At 41.4% G+C, this 18,987-nt stretch overlaps 1 protein-coding gene across 4 annotated transcripts in view; it reads right to left on the bottom strand.

Annotated features, from left to right (window-relative positions):
- Positions 1-18,987, bottom strand: part of PKHD1 (PKHD1 ciliary IPT domain containing fibrocystin/polyductin) — a 445,850-nt gene that overhangs the window by 308,017 nt on the left and 118,846 nt on the right. For all 4 annotated transcript variants that reach the window (XM_044929073.2, XM_044929075.2, XM_044929078.2 and 1 more), the window contains exon 36: positions 4,896-5,052. In XM_044929073.2, coding sequence (XP_044785008.2) covers positions 4,896-5,052 — 157 coding nt within the window. The remainder of the gene's footprint in view (positions 1-4,895; positions 5,053-18,987) is intronic.

Below are 18,987 nucleotides of genomic sequence, written 5' to 3'. Positions count from 1 at the left end.
GTTCAGGAATCAGTACATACAGCAGCAAAAATAATGGTGAAAACTTAGTCTTTGGGGGCCATTTTCCAACTGTCTCAAAGAAATTTATATAATCCTCCTTTCTATTATAAGCTATGCTTATAAGGAAAAAAAAGTTCTATTTTATACATGGAACTATACAGAAGGCACAGCTAAGTTCAGAATTCTCAAGGGCCATATGTATAAGTGTTAGTTTTCCTGACGGAGAAGCCTGGTCCCTGTATATATTAGGATTCTGGTTTCCGTGAGTGGAAAAATAATATGGAGGGTGCTGAATCTTCATTAAGTGGTTCCAAATGCAGTTCTCAGGTGATCTAGTTACACTTCTATTTAGCACTAATCTTTTCAAAGTATGTACATACTTTATGTAGAACATTTTCTTCACAATACTGTAGAAATGGCTTACAAAGTACTTTCACTATAATATCTTGTTCACTAAAATCTTTTGAAGTCATTATTTTTTGGCTTGAACTCTTTCATGCTTTGTCTCATCCCACAGATGGTGTCAAAGAACAAAGAAAATGTCACAGAGCTATTTTTCTGGTCATGAACGGGTATGAAAAAGATAGTAACAAATACTCAGAGAGCGAACTGCTGTTGGATTTTTCTTATCCTTCAAGTACTTTCAGACCTGTTATGGACCATGGGGTTTAGAACTATGCCATATCAACCAGAGTTGAGAGCTGGAGCTCTTCCCTAGGGAAAGCATTCTTCATATGCCTAGAAACAGAAAAATAACTTAGCAGTGGATTTTAACTCATGAAGATATACTTTTTTATGTAGATGTGTATATGTATATATATGTGTATGTATGTGACTATATGTAAATTTATGCACCTATCTCTGGTGACTATTTATATATATACTAAATTTATGTATATATATGTACATATGTATATAGATAGAGTTCACATGTACAACTAAGAACAGTAAAAGTAAATTACAGAAAATGAGAAAAGTGATATTCAAGAGAGCAAGGATTTAAAATTTATCTGAGACTTCTTAAATTTCATCCAGGACCTGAATTCTGCACCATTTCATTTGTCCATCCACTCAACAATCAGTACATGTTTTTTGAGCCCTCATCATGGGTCAGGCATGGTCCTAAACACTGAAGAGATAGCAGTAAATAATTGATGGAAATTCTTTGCTTTTTTGAGCTTATCCTAGCAGAGGAAATAGACTGTATATAAACAAGTAAACTTATAGTATGTCATGTGGTGATGGTAAGTGCTATGAAGAAAAGTGAAGCAAAAGAAAAGGATAAAGTAATAGGATTATTATAATTTTAGAAAAGATTGCCAGTAAGTCCTCTGTAATAAGTTGACATTTTCTCAAACAGAGAGTGAAATAAGTGAGCTAGTCACATGAACATCTGAAGGAAGAATATTCCAGGCAAAGGGCATTATGTGCAAAGGCCCTGAGGCAGGTGTGTTCCTGGTATATTCACAGAAGAGCTGGGTCAGAGTGAATGAGGAAGACAAGGTCAATGAAGGGATTGGAAGTTTAATAATGGTGTGAAGCTTATTCCTAATGAGATGAGAAGCCATTGAGGTAGGGGTAGGTTGAAAAAAGAAGTAATAAGATCTGACATATTTTAAAGGATGTGATAATAAGTTATTGGGGGTTATTTTACTACACAGCATAAAAGTCAAATACCAATTACTTAAACACATGAAGGCATATTTTTCTATCACAAAAAGTGACTTCAGAGGTAGGTAGCCCCAGGTGCCATGCTAGTATGCAACTCAAAAGTCATCATGGTCCCGGATGTCTTCCATTCTTCTATTTCCCCATTCTTAAGGTGTCAATTCATAGTCCAAGATGGCAGCTAAAAATGTAGCAATCATATTTACATTCCAGGAAGCAGAGAAGAGAAAGCAGGAGGGACAAGCTGGCCTCGCCTCCTACTAGGTCAGCCCTACTTTAGGACAGGTCCTAGGTGCCCTGCAGCATGCTTCCGCTTACAGCTCACTGGCCAGCTTTTAGCCACAGGCTGTCTACTCACAGAGGAGATGAGGAAATACAGCATTTTAGCTGGGTGTACTGCTGCCCCGAATAAAAACTTAGGTCCTGCTACTAAAGAAGGCCAAAAAATTAGAAACATAAAAAGCAACAAAGAAGTTGTTTGAGATGGTCCCATCCAAAAAGTTATGTTGCTTAGGACTAGGTTGGTACCATGGGACACACGTTGGAGATTCAGCCAACAAGAGTCACAGATGGATTGGTCACGGGATATGAGATAAAGATGTCTAGGATGCTGCCAAGATTTTTGGCCTGAGCTACTGGCTTCCCAAGTGGCTCAGTGGTAAACAATCCACTTGTCAATGTAGGAGCCGAAGGAGACATGGGTTCAATACCTGGGTTGGGAAGATCCACTGGAGGAGGAAATGGCAACCCACTCCAGTATTTCTTGCCTGGAGAATCCCATGGACAGAGAAGCCTGGTGGGCTACAGTCCACGGGGTCACAGAGAGTCAGACACAACTGAGTGACTGAATATGCATGCATTGGCTACCAAGTGAGATGGGGAAGTCCCTCCCACTTTGAGTCTTTGCATATATTGATATCTACACAATCAAAACTTGTCTCATGGACAAAGTACATGCTTTTCACCCCCTCTCCACTAACTCTAATCTTACATTCTGGACACTTGGATTATTCCCATCCACATCCTACCTTACCTTCAACAACATGTTTTATCTTATTTTCTTTTAAGATTTTTTATGTGAACCTTTTTTAATGTCTTTATTGAATTTGTTACAATATTGTTTATGTTTTATGTTTGGTTTTTTGACCATGAGGCATATGAAATCTTCCCTAGCCAGGGATCAAATCCATACCCCTGCTTTGGAAGGTGATATCTTAACCACCAGACCATCAAGGAAATCCTGACAACACATTTTAGAACTAGACACTTTACTCTTCTATACTTGCTGCCTAACTACTTTTTCTTTAGTAGTAATGCACATTATTTGTATTAAAAGTGTTATACTTCACTGCTTCTTATGTCTCATACAGATTTCCTAGGCCACTTAGTAAGTATTCACAAGTCATCTATTGCACCAAATTTCATCTGTGTCCTTTCCCAGGTCTCATACTTTCCAGAAGCTATGACCCATAAATCTGTAATGAAAATCTCAATTTCTAGGCAACCCTGTTCCATGCCAACAACTCCTGTTTGTACAGAAACTGGTGTCCACCGCTTACCTTCACAATCCTACCAATGGTCCTACTTCCCAAGAGAGAGGGGAGACCCTTCACACAACAGTCTTTCCCTCTCCACAGGATGAGGGTTTGTCCTTCTAAACCTAGTCACTTATACCAAATAATGAGAGTGAAGTATTGAACCGGGAATACTTAGAAAAACCACTACTGAAAGGTTACAGGTTGGAGCAAGTATCTGGGATACCTGGATCTTGAAATCTCCAAGAGTGGAAGTCAGGTTGTGTATCCACCTGCCTCGGCCTTCCCCTTACTCTCTGCTTTCCCTCTGATGCCTCTTCTCCATCTTTAGTCTCTGGCCCTATGGACAAATACCATTCCTGATGGAACATTTACCTGGGACTACTAGGAAATCCAGACACTCGGATGGGCTGAGTTTGACGACTTTTAGCTTGGAAACTTCTCCCAAATGGTATCAAGGTTAGGAAAAGACCCTAGAGTGCCTGATGGGCATCCCATCCTCCAACAGAATTTGACTCCTGTGTGAGAGTCCTGGTTAAAGGCTTGAAAAGAGCATCTTTTCCCTGAGCTGAGACTTGAAGTCTGTAATTTTCCTTTGTCATTGCCAGTCCTTAGGTAGCTGCTAGCTGTCAATAAGTCAGCACTCCCATAGCCACTGGCTATACACACGCACACACCGCAAAGACAAGTCAGGAACCCAAGCTCACAGACCCTTTTCCTAAAGGGTACTAATTAAGTGATTTGCCTGAAAACTTCTCTTTGCTGCCAGAGGGGGAAAAAAACAGCTTCCAGAGTAAAGAATGTAAAATTCTTAATGAGTCCACCTTTAAGAGATGGGTAGTCACACTCCATCAGCTTATTCCCTGGAAAATATTTAATTCTCCCTCATATAGCCACCCTCTTACTTTAACAAGAACAAATGCTCCTATAAATGTTAAATATATTTATAGTAAAGAATGGTGCTTTGGTGCCGTTTTATAGATCTCCATAACTAATCACATTTCCCAAGTAATTTTCATTTGCCAATGAACAAGAGTCCCTTTGATAACCATTCCTTATTATCTACTACTGAAGTAGGCAATGATTTTTATTCTCATTTAACAGATAAGGAAACAAATGCATGAGGAGGTAAAAAAAAAAACTGACATAGTCACTTGGTGGTGGGGTGGAGGAGTTAAAATTTGAATTCTCAATCTCTCCCAAATTCCCAGACCCTACAGCTATGTGGCCGGTTTTGCAATAAGGAAGCCTATTTATATGACTTTCCACGGGACCAGGAAGTCAAAACCACAACAGGGTAAAAGCATGAAGGCACTGCCTTCTTGGCAGGGAATTTCAAAGGCAGCAGCATTAACTGATTTCAGAGCCTTTTGCTATATTGTGGGTGCTGCCAGGGACAAGCATGCATACAAAGGGCTTGAATAAAGAAGCATATTCTTGGAGAACACTGTTCACCCGTTTGTACTTGGAAAACTAAAATAATCAAGCTCTGTGTTTTTAAGAGTCAAAAGAAAAGGCTTGCGTTTTGAACCCTCTGACCACTTCTTCCTTTCATAGTGAAATCTCAATTTGTTCTGAGAATAAATTGTCAACCAGGTGCTGGAACTTATCCAAAATGTCCCCCGGACCCCTGCCTCTAAAATAACAGGATCATATGTAATAATGCCACCCCCATGTCCAAACTCCACGAACCTTTCACGTGGAGGAAGTTGAGGATGCTGGTGCTGGTGTCCAACAGAAGCAGCTGGCCCTTCTCCACCGTGACATTGTCGCCCTCTTGTGGCGGTCTCTGGGGAAACCAGCTGTGAGCCCTGGACCACCTCCCGCAGAATTGAAAGATAAAGTTGCCCTGGAAAACAGGTTTTGTTATTTTATTTTGCTTTATTTAAAAGCAGGATAGTCTTGGTGATCCATCAGAACAGAAACTCCTTAAACTCAAATTAATTTAAATTTAATTTTAAACCTCTCAATAAAATGAATCATCTTCCTACAACTAACTCCAAAAGGGGAAAATACGAAAGGGGCAAAGTTGTAACTGAAGGCCCTCTGTGTTCAGCCCCTGGAGTTCTCCAATGACATGTTGTTGATGTTTTCTTACCTTTTCCCCCAGCACAGCCCCCTTATACCTAACAGATGGGACTGGTTCCATTTTTTATTTGTAGAGACATGTATCGAGTCTTGGACAAAACGTCATAAATAGGAACAGAGAGAATTTAAATGGGTGGCATTTCACTTTATGTAATTGGTGCCATTTTTCACAGGCTCTACTGCAAGCGTTTCTGTTTTATAGGAAAACTCCTCTCTCCATGTGTTCAGACCCATCCTCCTACTTTGCCTCTTTTGATATTATTGTTGCCTTTCCCTCTGTGCTAAGTGCATCCCAGGCAGCAAAGCTCATACATGGCAAAAACGCCAGCTGACTTCAGATGACAACCCAGAACCTTTGAGGGAGGAGCCAGGAGCAGGACTGTGAGGAGCCCAGAGGAGGAAACACCCTTCACCCCACTCAATCTCCCTCTCAGAGCTCTTGGTTCCCTGTTAATTTATGGTCACAATGAAGTCATGTGCTTTTCCAACGAAGGATGTGAAAGTCACAGAAAGCAGTATCTGGCTCATGAAAGAGGCAGCAAACAGGTCTACATGTCCTGTGCAGCCATGGAACTGTAATTCTATGAATATAGTGCAATCCTCTCGGAGAAGGTGATTAGCTCAAGGTCATACAGATGACAAGTGCATGCCTCTCTGCGCACAGTTCTTCCCACCCAGATTCCAACCTAATGAGAAGCCCCGGTTCCTATAAAATAGATGCCTAGAACGTCCTCTGGTAGGGTGTTAAGAGGCAGATGAGAGAAGATGAGGGAAGGGGAGGCATGTTTATAATGCCAACAACTGCACCTCCAGAGAGAACAGTGCCCTGGAGGGTTTCAGACAGAGACAACAGAGAAATGTGCTCCTAGAAGAGTCAGTAGATTTTCCAGAGGGTGTACTGACCCCCAGCTCACTAGTCCCAGATTGTACTGAACCTCACCACCAACAAAGCTTGGGGATAAGGAAAAGTAGCATCTTTTCATTTTCTGCATTTACAAAGGAGATAAAAGTCAATGAGTCATCCCAATTTAAGAGATGGCAAGGCATTCGGCACAGTGATAAGCAGTCTCAGCACGATGGGGGGAAAAAGGAAAGGTGTGGTACCCGAGCATTGTTGTGAGCTGTATGAAACATGCCCACAGGATAAGCATCCACAGACTCAAAAAGTAGAAGGGAAATTTAGCACTCTACTGATCTCGCACTGAAGCTAGGCACAGGGAGGTAAAAATACAGAAACATCTCCTTATAAGGTTAGACATTCTACATTCATGTAATACTTTAATTCACTCCTGTACAATCCACAAAGAGAAAGTGGGGAGGGGTGACAGGAGGAAATTGGAGTGGAATAAGGTGGTGAGAAGATGGAAAAGACTGAAAGATGGTAAAGACAACTCCAGAGACGGCAAACCAGGTTATTTGTAAATCAGCCCTGAGTCACTATGACAAAATATATGAAAAGCAAAAAACTTGGATTTCTAGAAGGTCAGTGATGGAAAGGACTCTAGAGAAATCCTATCCCTTTATTTAAAAAAGGATACTTCGGACTGAGTTTCTCAGTCTAGAGCTGTTTAAGGTGGAGCTTCCTTCCGTGCCACCAGAACAGACCCAAAAGCTCAAGAGGGATAAATTAGGAGCTTGGAATTAAGATACACACTATTATATCTAAAGCAGATAAACAATAAGCACCTACTGCATAGCGCAGGGAACTATATTCAATATCTTGTAATAATCTAGACTGGTTCCAGATCAGGAAAGGAGTACGTCAAGGCTGTATATTGTCACCCTGCTTATTTAACTTATATGAGAGTACATTATGAGAAACACTAGGCTGGATGAAGCACAAGCTGGAATCAAGATTGCCGGGAGAAATATCAATAACCTCAGATATGCAGATGACACCACCCTTATGGCAGAAAGTGAAGAACTAAAGAGCCTCTTGATGAAAGTGAAAGAGGAGAGTGAAAAAGTTGGCTTAAAACTCAACATTCAGAAAACTAAGATCATAACATCCGGTCCCATCATTTTGTTGCAAATAGATGGGGAAACAATGGAAACAGTGACATACTTTATTTTGGGGGGCTCCAAAATCACTGCAGATGGTGACTGCAGCCGTGAAATTAAAAGACACTTACTCCTTGGAAGAAAAGTTATGACCAGCCTAGACAGCATATTAAAAAGCAAAGACATTACTTTGCCAGCAAAGGTCTGTTTAGTCAAGGCTATGGTTTTTCCATTAGTCATGTATGGATGTGAGAGTTGGACTGTAAAGAAAGCTGAGCACCGAAGAATTGATGGTTTTGAACTGTGGTGTTGGAGAAGACTCTTGAGAGTCCCTTGGACTGCAAGTAGATCCAACCAGTCCATCCCAGAGGAAATCAGTCCTGAATATTCATCGGAAGGACTGATGCTTAAGCTGAAACTCCAATACTTTGGCCACCTGATGCAAAGAGCTGACTCATTGGAAAAGACCCTGATGCTGGGAAAGATTGGGGAGGAGGAGGGGACAACAGAGAATGAGATGGTTGGATGGCATCACCAACTCAATGGACATGAGTTTGAGTAAACTCCAGGAGTTGGTGATGGACAGGGAAGCCTGGCGTGCTGCAGTCCATGGGGTTGCAAAGAGTCAGACACAACTGAGCGACTGAACTGAATCATCTAGAATGGAAAAGTATCTGTAAAAGAATATATACGTGTGAGTGTGTTTGTTTATACAATGAGTATGAGTGAAGTCGCTCAGTCGTGTCTGACTCTATGCGACCCCATGGACAGGCTCCTCCCTCCATGGGATTCTCCAGGCAAGAGTACTGGAGTGGGTTGCCATTTCCTTCTCCAGGGGATCTTCCTGACCCAGGGATCAAACCCAGGTCTCCCACATTCCAGGCAGATGCTTTAACCTCTGAGCCACCAGGGGAGCCTTATATATACAATGTATGTGCATATATATATGTATTTATATACACATATATATTTATATACACATATATATTTATAAAATGTGCTATGTGTGCTAAGTCGCTTCAATCGTGCCCAACTCTTTTCAACCCTATAGACGGTAGCCTACTTGGCATCTCTGTCCATGGGATTCTCCGGGCAAGAATACTGGAGTGGGTTGCCATGCCCCTCTCCAGGGAATCTTTCCAACCCAGGAATCAAACACGTATCTCTCATGTCTCCTGCATTGGCAGGTGGGTTGTTTACCACTAGCGCCACCTGGGAAGCCCTTTATTCAGTGTGGTACATTTCAAATAGTTATCAATGTTAAGCATTAACTTTTAAAAGATCTAAGCTTCTCTCTGCCCAAAACTTTTCTTTACCATAATAAAGATATCTTGAAATTATATAAAATGTTATTGATAATTCATGCCTATTACAAAACAATGACTAAATACTAAAAGGCCTAAAACATTAATGGACCCTCATGTGTCTGACAGCACCTTGGGAAGTAGATGAGTCAACTATCTCCACGATTTCAAGTTGTCAGGGAATCCATGGTAATATGTATGCCACTATAAGAATTCTCGCTCTATATTTTCATAGCAGACACAATGGTAGTATAATTCCATTCCACGGGCTTCCTAGGCAATAACTGCATGAGACAGAGGAGGTGGCCCACTTCCCAACATCTTTATCCTTCCATTCCTATCATTTTGATCCAATCAAGCAAAAAAGAATGCCAACAGTATCATTAAAAAGACTTCTTGTCCATACATTTGAAAAACTCTCAGTTGATACCAATGTAATGTTTTAGGTGCAAGCCAAGCTCTGTGCCACCAACTCAACTCCCAGGCCAATGCAAGTTTCACTTTCACCAAATCACACCTCTTTCTACCATAGTCCCCAAGTTGTTCAGCCTTTATTTCTGGTTTTCAACTTCGAGATAAACAAATCACTCATTCCCATTCTGCAGATGAAGAATATCTGCCTATGGGCATATGGAGGCATATGAGGGGGGATAAAAATAAAGATTTGGAAACTATCCAGAACACAACCTCATTTTTACCTCAGAACCTACAGCCCCAAATAAGCCAAAACAAAAACCCCAAACCAAATAAAACACAAGCAAAAACTTTCCTGGCTCAGCGAGAAGAGAATGCAATTTGTTTTTTCCTTTACAGCTTGTCAGCACTTCTCTGAACTTCAGGGAATGTGCAGTGTCTGCAAATCTTACATGTCACCTTAAATGTATTTGCAACACCACCAGAGTTACCTTGGAAGAAATCATTGATCAGCAAGTTGGAACACCAGGCAGAGCAAAGACCTATTTGCGAGCATCTGTGTTAAGCAGGGATGGTGGAGCAGGCAGGGTGTGGGGATCTTTCTAGCAACAGTGTCTCCTGGATGACAAAGACAAGAAGGAACTAGTTGACACCTCCCCAGAATGCCTGCTTCAGCAAACTAATCCTGGAAATAGGAAAAGACAGGTCCCTATCACTGACACTCTCTCCACCCTATACACAGCTCTGCTTTCTCCAAAGAACTTACTCACCATCACTGAAACATTGTGTATTGTTCACAGTTACTTAAGCCCCAGTTGACTGTAAGCTTCAGGAGAACATCTTGATTTTCTGCTGTATTCCAGTTACTGTTGTTGTTTAGTTCCTAAGTCGTGACCAACTCTTTTCAACCCCATGGACTGTAGCCCGCCGAGCTCCTCTGTCCATGGGATTTCCCAAGCAAAAAAACTCAAGTGGGTTGCATTTCCTTCTTCAGGGATCTTCCTAACCCAGGGATTAAACCCGGCTCTCCTGCATTGCCGGGAATGTTTTTTACCACTGAGCCACTAGGGAAGCCCTTGTATCACAGTACCTACAACAGTACCTAGCACATCAGTTCAGTTCAGTTCAGTTGCTCAGTCGTGTCCAACTCTTTGCGACCCCACGAACTGCAGCACGCCAGGCCTCCCTGTCCATCACCAACTCCCGGAGTTCACTCAAACTCACATCCATCGAGTTGGTGATGCCATCCAGCCATCGCATCCTCTATCGTCCCCTTCTCCTCCTGCCCCCAATCCTTCCCAGCATCAGAGTCTTTTCCAATGAGTCAACTCTTCACATGAGGTGGCCAAAGTACTGGAGTTTCAGCTTTGGCATCATTCCTTCCAAAGAACACCCAGGGCTGATCTCCTTTAGGATGGACTGGTTGGATCTCCTTGCAGTCCAAGGGACTCTCAAGAGTCTTCTCCAACACCTGGCACATAGTAGTTACCGCCAAAATATCTTTGAATACTCAACTCTTTTGTGGGCTCATAATCGCTAACCCATAATTTAAAATATTGTTTTCATAACTAAGATAATCTGATATGAAGCTGCAGTTTTTTTCTTTTTTCAGTGATCTTTTACATAGAAATGTTTTAAATTTTTATCAAACCAAATGTACTGACCTTTTCTTTTGTAACATCCCCCATCCTTTTACACGTAAGACTCCCTTCCTTCATTCTGACACAAATAGCATTTCTAACGTGTGTTCTTCTTGATTTGTAGGATTTTACATTTGTATGTTAATCCTTAACTAATTTAGAATTTATCTTGGTGGGAAGTTTTCCATTTATCCTTATTTTTTATCTTAGCTTTGTTTTTTCCCCAAATAGTGAAATGACTTCATACCATTTATTAAATAACACTTGCTCTCCCAATTAAGAGTCTTGGCTATTTTAATAATTGCATTATACTATTGGGTGATATTTTGCATGGTGGCCAGTTAAAATCCCAAACCTTTCCTGAATGAACTAGTGTAAAGGTATTTCTTTTAGATACATGTGACCTCATCCTTGTTCTTAAGGTGCTTGTGTTATCATTGAAAAAAGATACATAGCTTGGTAATTAATATAAAGCATGATTAATTCAATAATTAAAAGTATAAGCAAGGTACTATGGGAGTTCAGAAAATTAGATGGCTAACTCTGGTAAAGACTGCCTACCAGGTGAAATCCAGTGTGTTAATTACCTTTCCTTTTTTCAACCTGGACACTATATATAAATTAACCCAGGCTGAGATTATTTCAGCTGATTATGAAACCCAAAAAATGCTCATTGTAGGAAAAGCCAACCACTTACAAATGCAGGATTACAAATAGCGCCCCTGACCTCTAAACTAATAACTCCTTAGGGAACAAAAAGGAAATTAAATTAGTTTGGCATGATTTGTTCTTACTGGGCTCACGCTTGCTCTCAGTGATCACTTCTTTTCTCAGTGCTTATAAACCCTTCACGATGATGAGATAACATGAGAAAGTCCCCCCCGACACACACACACACACACACTGCCCAGCACATCGATGACTCAAAGAAATGTCAGTAACACCTTCTGCCAGCAACTGGGACCCAGTTCACACTTAACTTTGTCCCTGTTAGAAAACCGGGCAATTCACCAGCCTCTCTCCCCCTTCTGTGAACATCTACATGCCATGATTTCTCTAACAATACTGATATTAGCTCGGTGCCTCGTCCAGGTAAGTTATTTTAGCACTCTTGAGCTTAAGGAGCTAGTACAGTCTGCAGACAGAACAAATTTGCAGAAACTTTCTTCATCTTCTCTTCCACTTGAATCTCCAAATCTCCCTAAATAATGTCTCTTCTGAATTATAAGCCTGAAGACCATTTCATGAACCAACGCCTCCTACGCCCCAGGCACAGTGGTAGACGTGTGACTTACAGTATCACTCACCTCACAACTGAAAAACCTACACATTACCCTCACTACTTTAAATTTCTGAAATATGAAATTTTAAAGATTATTCATAATGGCTAACGTTTTTGTGTGCACTTAACCATGGCATCACTGACTCGATGGATATGAGTTTGGGTAAACTCGGGGAGTTGGTGATGGACAGGGAGGCCTGACGTGCTGTGATTCATGGGGTCGCAAAGAGTGGGACACGACTGAGCGACTGAACTCAACTGAACAGTGTAATACATATATACATTATACATATATATGTAAATACATATATATATTATCTATATATATAATAACTGAATCACTTTTCTGTATAGCAGAAATTAACACTGTAAATCAACTATCAGTTCAGTTCAGTCGCTCAGTCGTGTCCGACTCTTTGCGACCCCAGGAATCGCAGCACGACAGGCCTCCCTGTCCATCACCAACTCCCGGAGTTCACTCAAACTCAACGTCCATCGAGTCGGCGATGCCATCCAGCCATTTCATCCTCTGTCATCCTCTTTCCCTCCTGGCCCCAATCCCTCCCAGCATCAGAGTCTTTTCCAATGAGTCAACTCTTCACATGAGGTGGCCAAAGTACTAGAGTTTCAGCTTTAGCATCATTCCTTCCAAAGAAATCCCAGGGCTGATCTCCTTCAGAATGGACTGGTTGGATCTCCTTGCAGTCCAAGGGACTCTCAAGAGTCTTCTCCAACACCACAGTTCAAAAGCATCGATTCTTCGGCGCTCAGCTTTCTTCACAGTCCAACTCTTGCATCCATACATGACCACTGGAAAAACCATAGCCTTGACTAGATGGACCTTTGTTGGCAAAGTAATGTCTCCGCTTTTCAATATGCTATCTAGGTTGGTCATAACTTTCCTTCCAAGGAGTAAGCGTCTTTTAATTTCATGGCTGCAGTCACCATCTGCAGTGATTTTGGAGCCCAAAAAAATAAAGTCTGACACTGTTTCCACTGTTTCCCCATCTGTTTCCCATGAAGTGATGGGACCACATGCCATGATCTTCGTTTTCTGAATGTTGAGTTTTAAGCCAACTTTTTCACTCTCCTCTTTCACTTTCATCAAGAGGCTTTTTAGTTCCTATTCACTTTCTGCCATAAGAGTGGTGTCATCTGCATATCTGAGGTTATTGATATTTCTCCCGTCAATCTTGATTCCACCTTGTGCTTCTTCCAGCCCAGTGTTTCTCATGATGTACTCTGCATATAAGTTAAATAAGCAGGGTGACAATAGACAGCCTTGATGTACTCCTTTTCCTATTTGGAACCAGTCTGTGGTTCCATGTCCAGTTCTAACTGTTGCTTCCTGACCTGCATGCAGGTTTCTCAAGAGGCAGGTCAGGTGGTCTGGTATTCCCATCTCTTGAAGAATTTTCCACAGTTTATTGTGATCCACACAGTCAAAGGCTTTGGCATGGTCAATAAAGCAGAAATAGATATTTTTCTGGAACTCTCTTGCTTTTTCAACTATACTTCAATACAATTTTTAAAAAACAAGTATTATCTCACTCAATCATCATAGACTCTTTTCAACCTCCTTGCCTGCAGGAGCAGATGAATCTCTGGATTCAACAAATATTTATTGACCACATAATAAAACAAAACCCTGATCTTGGGGAGCTTATATCTTAAGGAGGTAAAGATAAATAAATAAAACAAATCATGTGATCTGAAAAGCAAAAGCAAGGGGAAGTAGAACAGAAGTGCCAGTGTGGGAGAATCTATTTCATATCGAGTGATCAGGGTCCAGCCTCTCAGATAAAAGATGGGAGCAGAGGTGGAGTATGAGCCAGAGGTGCTCTGAGAAAGGAGACGTGTGAAATGCTGCAAGCTCAGCAAGGAGCCCATAGAGGGCGGCTGGGTCTGGAGGCAAGAAGTTTGCACAGCTCTGTAATCTTCTTGCTGAAGAAGGGCATTCAGTCATTTTTCCTACTGCATAAAGACCTCAAGTTCTTCATGTCACAGAGAAAAGAATCAAGTAAAACATTCAGCAGTCTATAACAGGGTTCACAAACTACAGCTGAAATAAAAATAAAGTTTTATTGGAACATCGGTTTGACCATTCACTTAAATACTGTTTTATGGCTGTTTTCTGTTTGTGACAGAGACTCTATGGCCCACCAAAGCTAAAAGCTACCTGGCTCTTTATAGAAAAAAATTGCTTACTCCTGATATATTCTGATGTATATAATCAGTATAATAATAATAACTGATATTGTCTAGGTACCTAAAATATGCTCAGTACACTACATCTATAGGATTCCTGGGTGACTCAGTGGTAAAGAATCCACCAGCCATTGCAGGACAGTCAGATTCAATACCTGGCTGAGGAAGATCCCCTGGAGAAGAAAATGGCAACCGACTCCAGTATTTTTGCCTGGAAAAATCCCATGGACAGAGGAGCCCAGTGGGTTACAGTCCACAGGGTCGCAAAAGAGTCGGACACAATTAGTGACTAATCAACAACAACAGTATATCTATATTCCATCAGTACTGAAATATATTCAAAATAGAGCCTTCTACAATTAAAAATAAATAATTATAATACAACTACCTAAGAATTTGGGGACTGGCAAGCAAAAGACTATACATTGAAACACTGGAAACTGGTTCAACTCTCTTCATTTTCCAGTAAGCAATAAGCCAGGTCTCTGAAAGCTACATAAGGGCAAGTGGAAGTGAGTGTGTGTGTGTGTGTGTGTGTCACGGGCATGCACACATACACACATAAGGCCAAATCAGAAGATTGACAGATACATGCTAGCCTTTTCCACAGAGCTGACACAGTGCCATTTAACCAGCGAGCGCAGAGCACGTGTTTCTGTTCCCAGTCACTAGTAAGAGACAAGGTTAACATTTTAAGTGATGGACTACAGCATGTTATTTCCCCATGCAATGGACCCGTGACTGCACCACCTTCGAAAACACTTAATTTCAGTGATTGAATACACGGGAGCTCACTTTCCCTGCTATGAACCTTTTGACAGCTCCTCAGTTTCATGTACCAGGGGAACCTTTTTCTTCCTCCTTTTCTTTTCCCCTCCCCTTTATACCTGAAGGGAAGCAAAATGAATATGTGGTGGCAGAAAGAAAAGGAGGAAGCCGAGAGAATGAAAACCAGTTTGTAAGCATCCCTGTATTTTACAATAGCCGTATTCACTGCCATCTGCTCTAATTGCTTTTAATGTTTGGGCTACCATCTTCATACAATAGAAATAATGATCTCCTCAAGGGCAAAAAAAAAAAAATGTTTTTTACAGAAACAAACAAAAGTTGATTACATTTAGCTTCTAGGCTAAAGAAGCATCAAGCTACTTTGTAATGAACAATCAATTAAGAAAGTGGGTAGGTTTCTGATGAACAGAAACAAATTGAGTCTTCTCCATGCTTTCCTCCTTTTTCCTCCTTGCCCCACCCTCTTTGGAAGAATCAAGCCCACAGATCACAGAGGGCAAGGACATGTCCAGGCATGTTTCTAGGTCTGAGGTAAAGTGAAGTGAAGTGAAGTGAAGTCACTCGGTGGTGTCTGACTCTTTGCGACCCCATGGACTGTAGCCCACCAGGATCCTTGGTCCATGGGATTTTCCAGCATGAATACTGGAGTGGGTTGCTATTCCCTTCTCTAGGCGATCTTCCCGACCCAGGGATCGAACCCAGGTCTCCCGCACTGTAAGCAGACGCTTTACTGTCTGAGCTACAGGTGACATCACATCAATTCCTTACATTTGGATCAGAACCAAAGTCAAGTCTTCTTCCAGTGCTTGTGTGGGCATCAGGCATGGCCAGTTTTGAGAAACACTGAATATAGAGATAGGTAGTCTGCCAAGAGTAAAAATTCTCTCTCCTAAGTTCCCCAGAGACCACCTCAAACTCGAACCCCTCATTGGAAGCTAGAACGAACAGCCTCAGTAAAGCCTTCAGGAATGGAGGAACTTCCCTGGTGGTCCAGCGGTTAAGGCTCTATGCTTCCAATGCAGGGGACTCGGGTTCCAACCCTGGTCAAGGAACTAACATCCCACATGCTACATAATGAAACCAAAAAAAAAAAAACAGTTTTTAAAAATCCAATTTTAAAAAAGCCTCCAGGAATGGAAATAGACCACGCTGCTGCTACTAAGTCGCTTCAGTCGTGTCCGACTCTGTGCGACCCCAGAGACGGCAGCCCACCAGGCTCCCCCGTGCCTGGGATTCTCCAGGCAAGAACACTGGAGTGGGTTGCCATTTCCTTCTCCAGTGCATGAAACTGAAAAGTGAAAGTCCATGAAACTGGACTGCAGCCTACCAGACTCCTCCGTCCATGGGAGTTTCCAGGCAAGAGTACTGGAGTGGGGTGCCATTGCCTTCTCCGAAATAGACCATAATGGGTCCCTTCCCTGGCACTCCAGGAGAACTCAGGTTTCAGTGAAATGTGTGACCTTCAGAAGGACATAGAACAGACTGCAAGGCCAGCAGAACTTGACTTTCACAAAGGCCATGTCTAGAGACCTTCTCTAATCCCCAAATTTGAGCATACTATGTGTATTAAGAATTCTGAGATACCCCCCAGGATTCTTGATGCCCCCTTCATATACATGCCACAGATATTTCCCTCCCCTGAAGTAGGAACAGAGCTGATGAATAGGATGGGATCTCACTCCCATGACTAGGTTACATCATATGGCAATGGTGAAGGAATTTTGCAGGTATAATTAAGTTCAGAAATCAGCTGATTTGGGGTTAGTCAAAGGGGATAGACATGTAAGTGAGCCCTTAAAAGAGAGATGCCCTCACTGACTTTGAAGCAGCAAACTGCCAGGTTATGGAGAGAACCAGGTGATTAGGGCCTAAGAGCAGCCTCAAGGACCCAAAATGGTCCCTGGCCAACAGCCAACACAAATTGAGGCCCTCATCCTGTAGATTGAAGAAACTGACTTCAGCCAACAACCTGAATGAGATTGAAGGAAGACCTTGAGCTCAGGGTAAGGATGTAACTAGGCTGACACCTTAACTTCAGCCTTATGAGATGTATAGAGACCCCAGCTACTCTGCTCCCAGACATCTGATCTGCAGAAACTTGGAGATAATAAACGGGCCTTGTCTTAAGCTGCTAAGACAGTGGTGCTGGGCAGAAAGTCAGATGGTTCTCCCACTGCATAAGTGACTCCCAGCACACAGGACAGGCAATACAGTTTTTCGGATTGTTTGTTTTTTTTGTTGTTGTTGTTCATTTACAATGCCAAGAAGTTTAAGACCTGAGAACTCATTTGCTCAGGAAAAGTTAAGACAGCTGAAGAAACACAGAAAATGTCATAGGGCTGCTGTGTCTTCACAACCTTTCTCTATTTTAGGCTGAAGAAACGCAAAACCTTCCTGATCCTAAACACAACCATAATGCATGTCCTTCGGGAGAGATGAAGAATTTTTGAAAGCCCAGATTTCGACTAGACTTCTGAAAACAGTATTTGAATATAATTGGTTTTAATAGCATTACTCTTTTGCTTGCATTGCTCCCCAAGGAGAGAAGAAAATCTGGCTTTTTATTCCCTTACTTAAAAAAAAAAAGGCCGTTGCAAAGGAAAATCAAGCTCCGAAACCAGAGAAATCCATTCTGTACCTGGACATGCTATCTTCATCAATCTGGACTACATAACTCTTCCTGCATACTTTAAGGACAGTGATTACCATACTTTTTAGGAAGACAAAGGAAATGTTAATTTAGGTTTTAAGATCCCCTGATATCAAAGTAGCATAATCTTTTATCATTAAGCATTCACGCATATATAGTCTGGCATTTGATGATGCAAAAGATGATTTTTCTTAATGCTAATACCACAAAATTATCCGTCCTACTTGGGAATGAGGAAGCCCAGAAAGATTAAATGATGGATTTCAAAGCTGAGATGCCATCTTAAGGATCTAGAATTTGGGGAACTTGCCTGTTCCCTGCAGTCCAGTTGTTTTTCTTATATACACTGGTGGTGTTGATTAAATCATCACCATCAGCTTCATGAATGTTTACTGAGCACTCTCTATGGCGCAGGCATTACGGGACCCTCCCCTGGACCCACAAATGCATAACTGAATTTGTAAGCTCTTAGAGCCCAGCTTCAAGTGCATTGTTCCCTTCCCTCTAAACGCATCCGCCACACACTGTCCCTTTTCTGCCAAACCCTGTTTATTGGTTCCAGATGCAATGAATCATCTACTGACTTGAGCGACATTAGAGGTAAACACCAAGGTTAAAATGTAGAGATAATTGAATAATGCCAACTACCAGTAACAGCAGTCCAGGCAAAGGAGGAAATAGATCCAGAGATCTCAGATAGAGCAGTCTGATGGAAACCCTCCACTCTCAGGATCAAAACCACATGCTACTTTGACATGATGGAAAAATGTCACTGTTTTATTTTTCCAAATTTTCATATGCCAGGTATCAGTATGGGTAGGTGTGGCAAGCCCAGTGGTAACATAATTTAAATGTCCCTGTGATTAAAAATAAAGCTTCCAAAAATCAACTAAACTGCCATCTATTTATTATCTCAAAGAAAGGTGCTCTCAACTGTTTTTTAAATATATATGTGTAAGTTATTGCTTTGACTGATGATAAATGAATGAAATATATGCGTTTTCCCAACAAACTCTTCTTTAGAGAAAATCCCATAAAGAAAAAATTTCCAAAACCCTTCCAAAAATTCATAAAGTTCCATAGACTTTCCAGATAGCAAAATGCACTTTAATCATTTGCTTTCCAGTCACCTGGCATTCATTGTATACAGTGCACATAATGTATAAACATGTGTATATGTATAACATATACACATAAGTTTATACAAACACTTGAAAAACTTTCTTTATTGTGTCTTTAAAGGCAGAAAACTCAGAACCCTCAGCAAATACTAAACAATCCACAAGCATAGTTATCACCCAAGAAGTTTGGACGTTTAAAAGCCACAAAGACCCCCATGAATGAGCCTTAAAGCAGCAGTAATCAACCTTCTAGGGATCCGAGACTGGACTAATTCAGTAAGCAATAT

This window comes from Bubalus bubalis, chromosome 2 (assembly GCF_019923935.1).
Source record: "Bubalus bubalis isolate 160015118507 breed Murrah chromosome 2, NDDB_SH_1, whole genome shotgun sequence".
Taxonomy (NCBI): Eukaryota; Metazoa; Chordata; class Mammalia; order Artiodactyla; family Bovidae; genus Bubalus; species Bubalus bubalis.
This window is presented reverse-complemented; position numbering and strand designations above follow the sequence as displayed.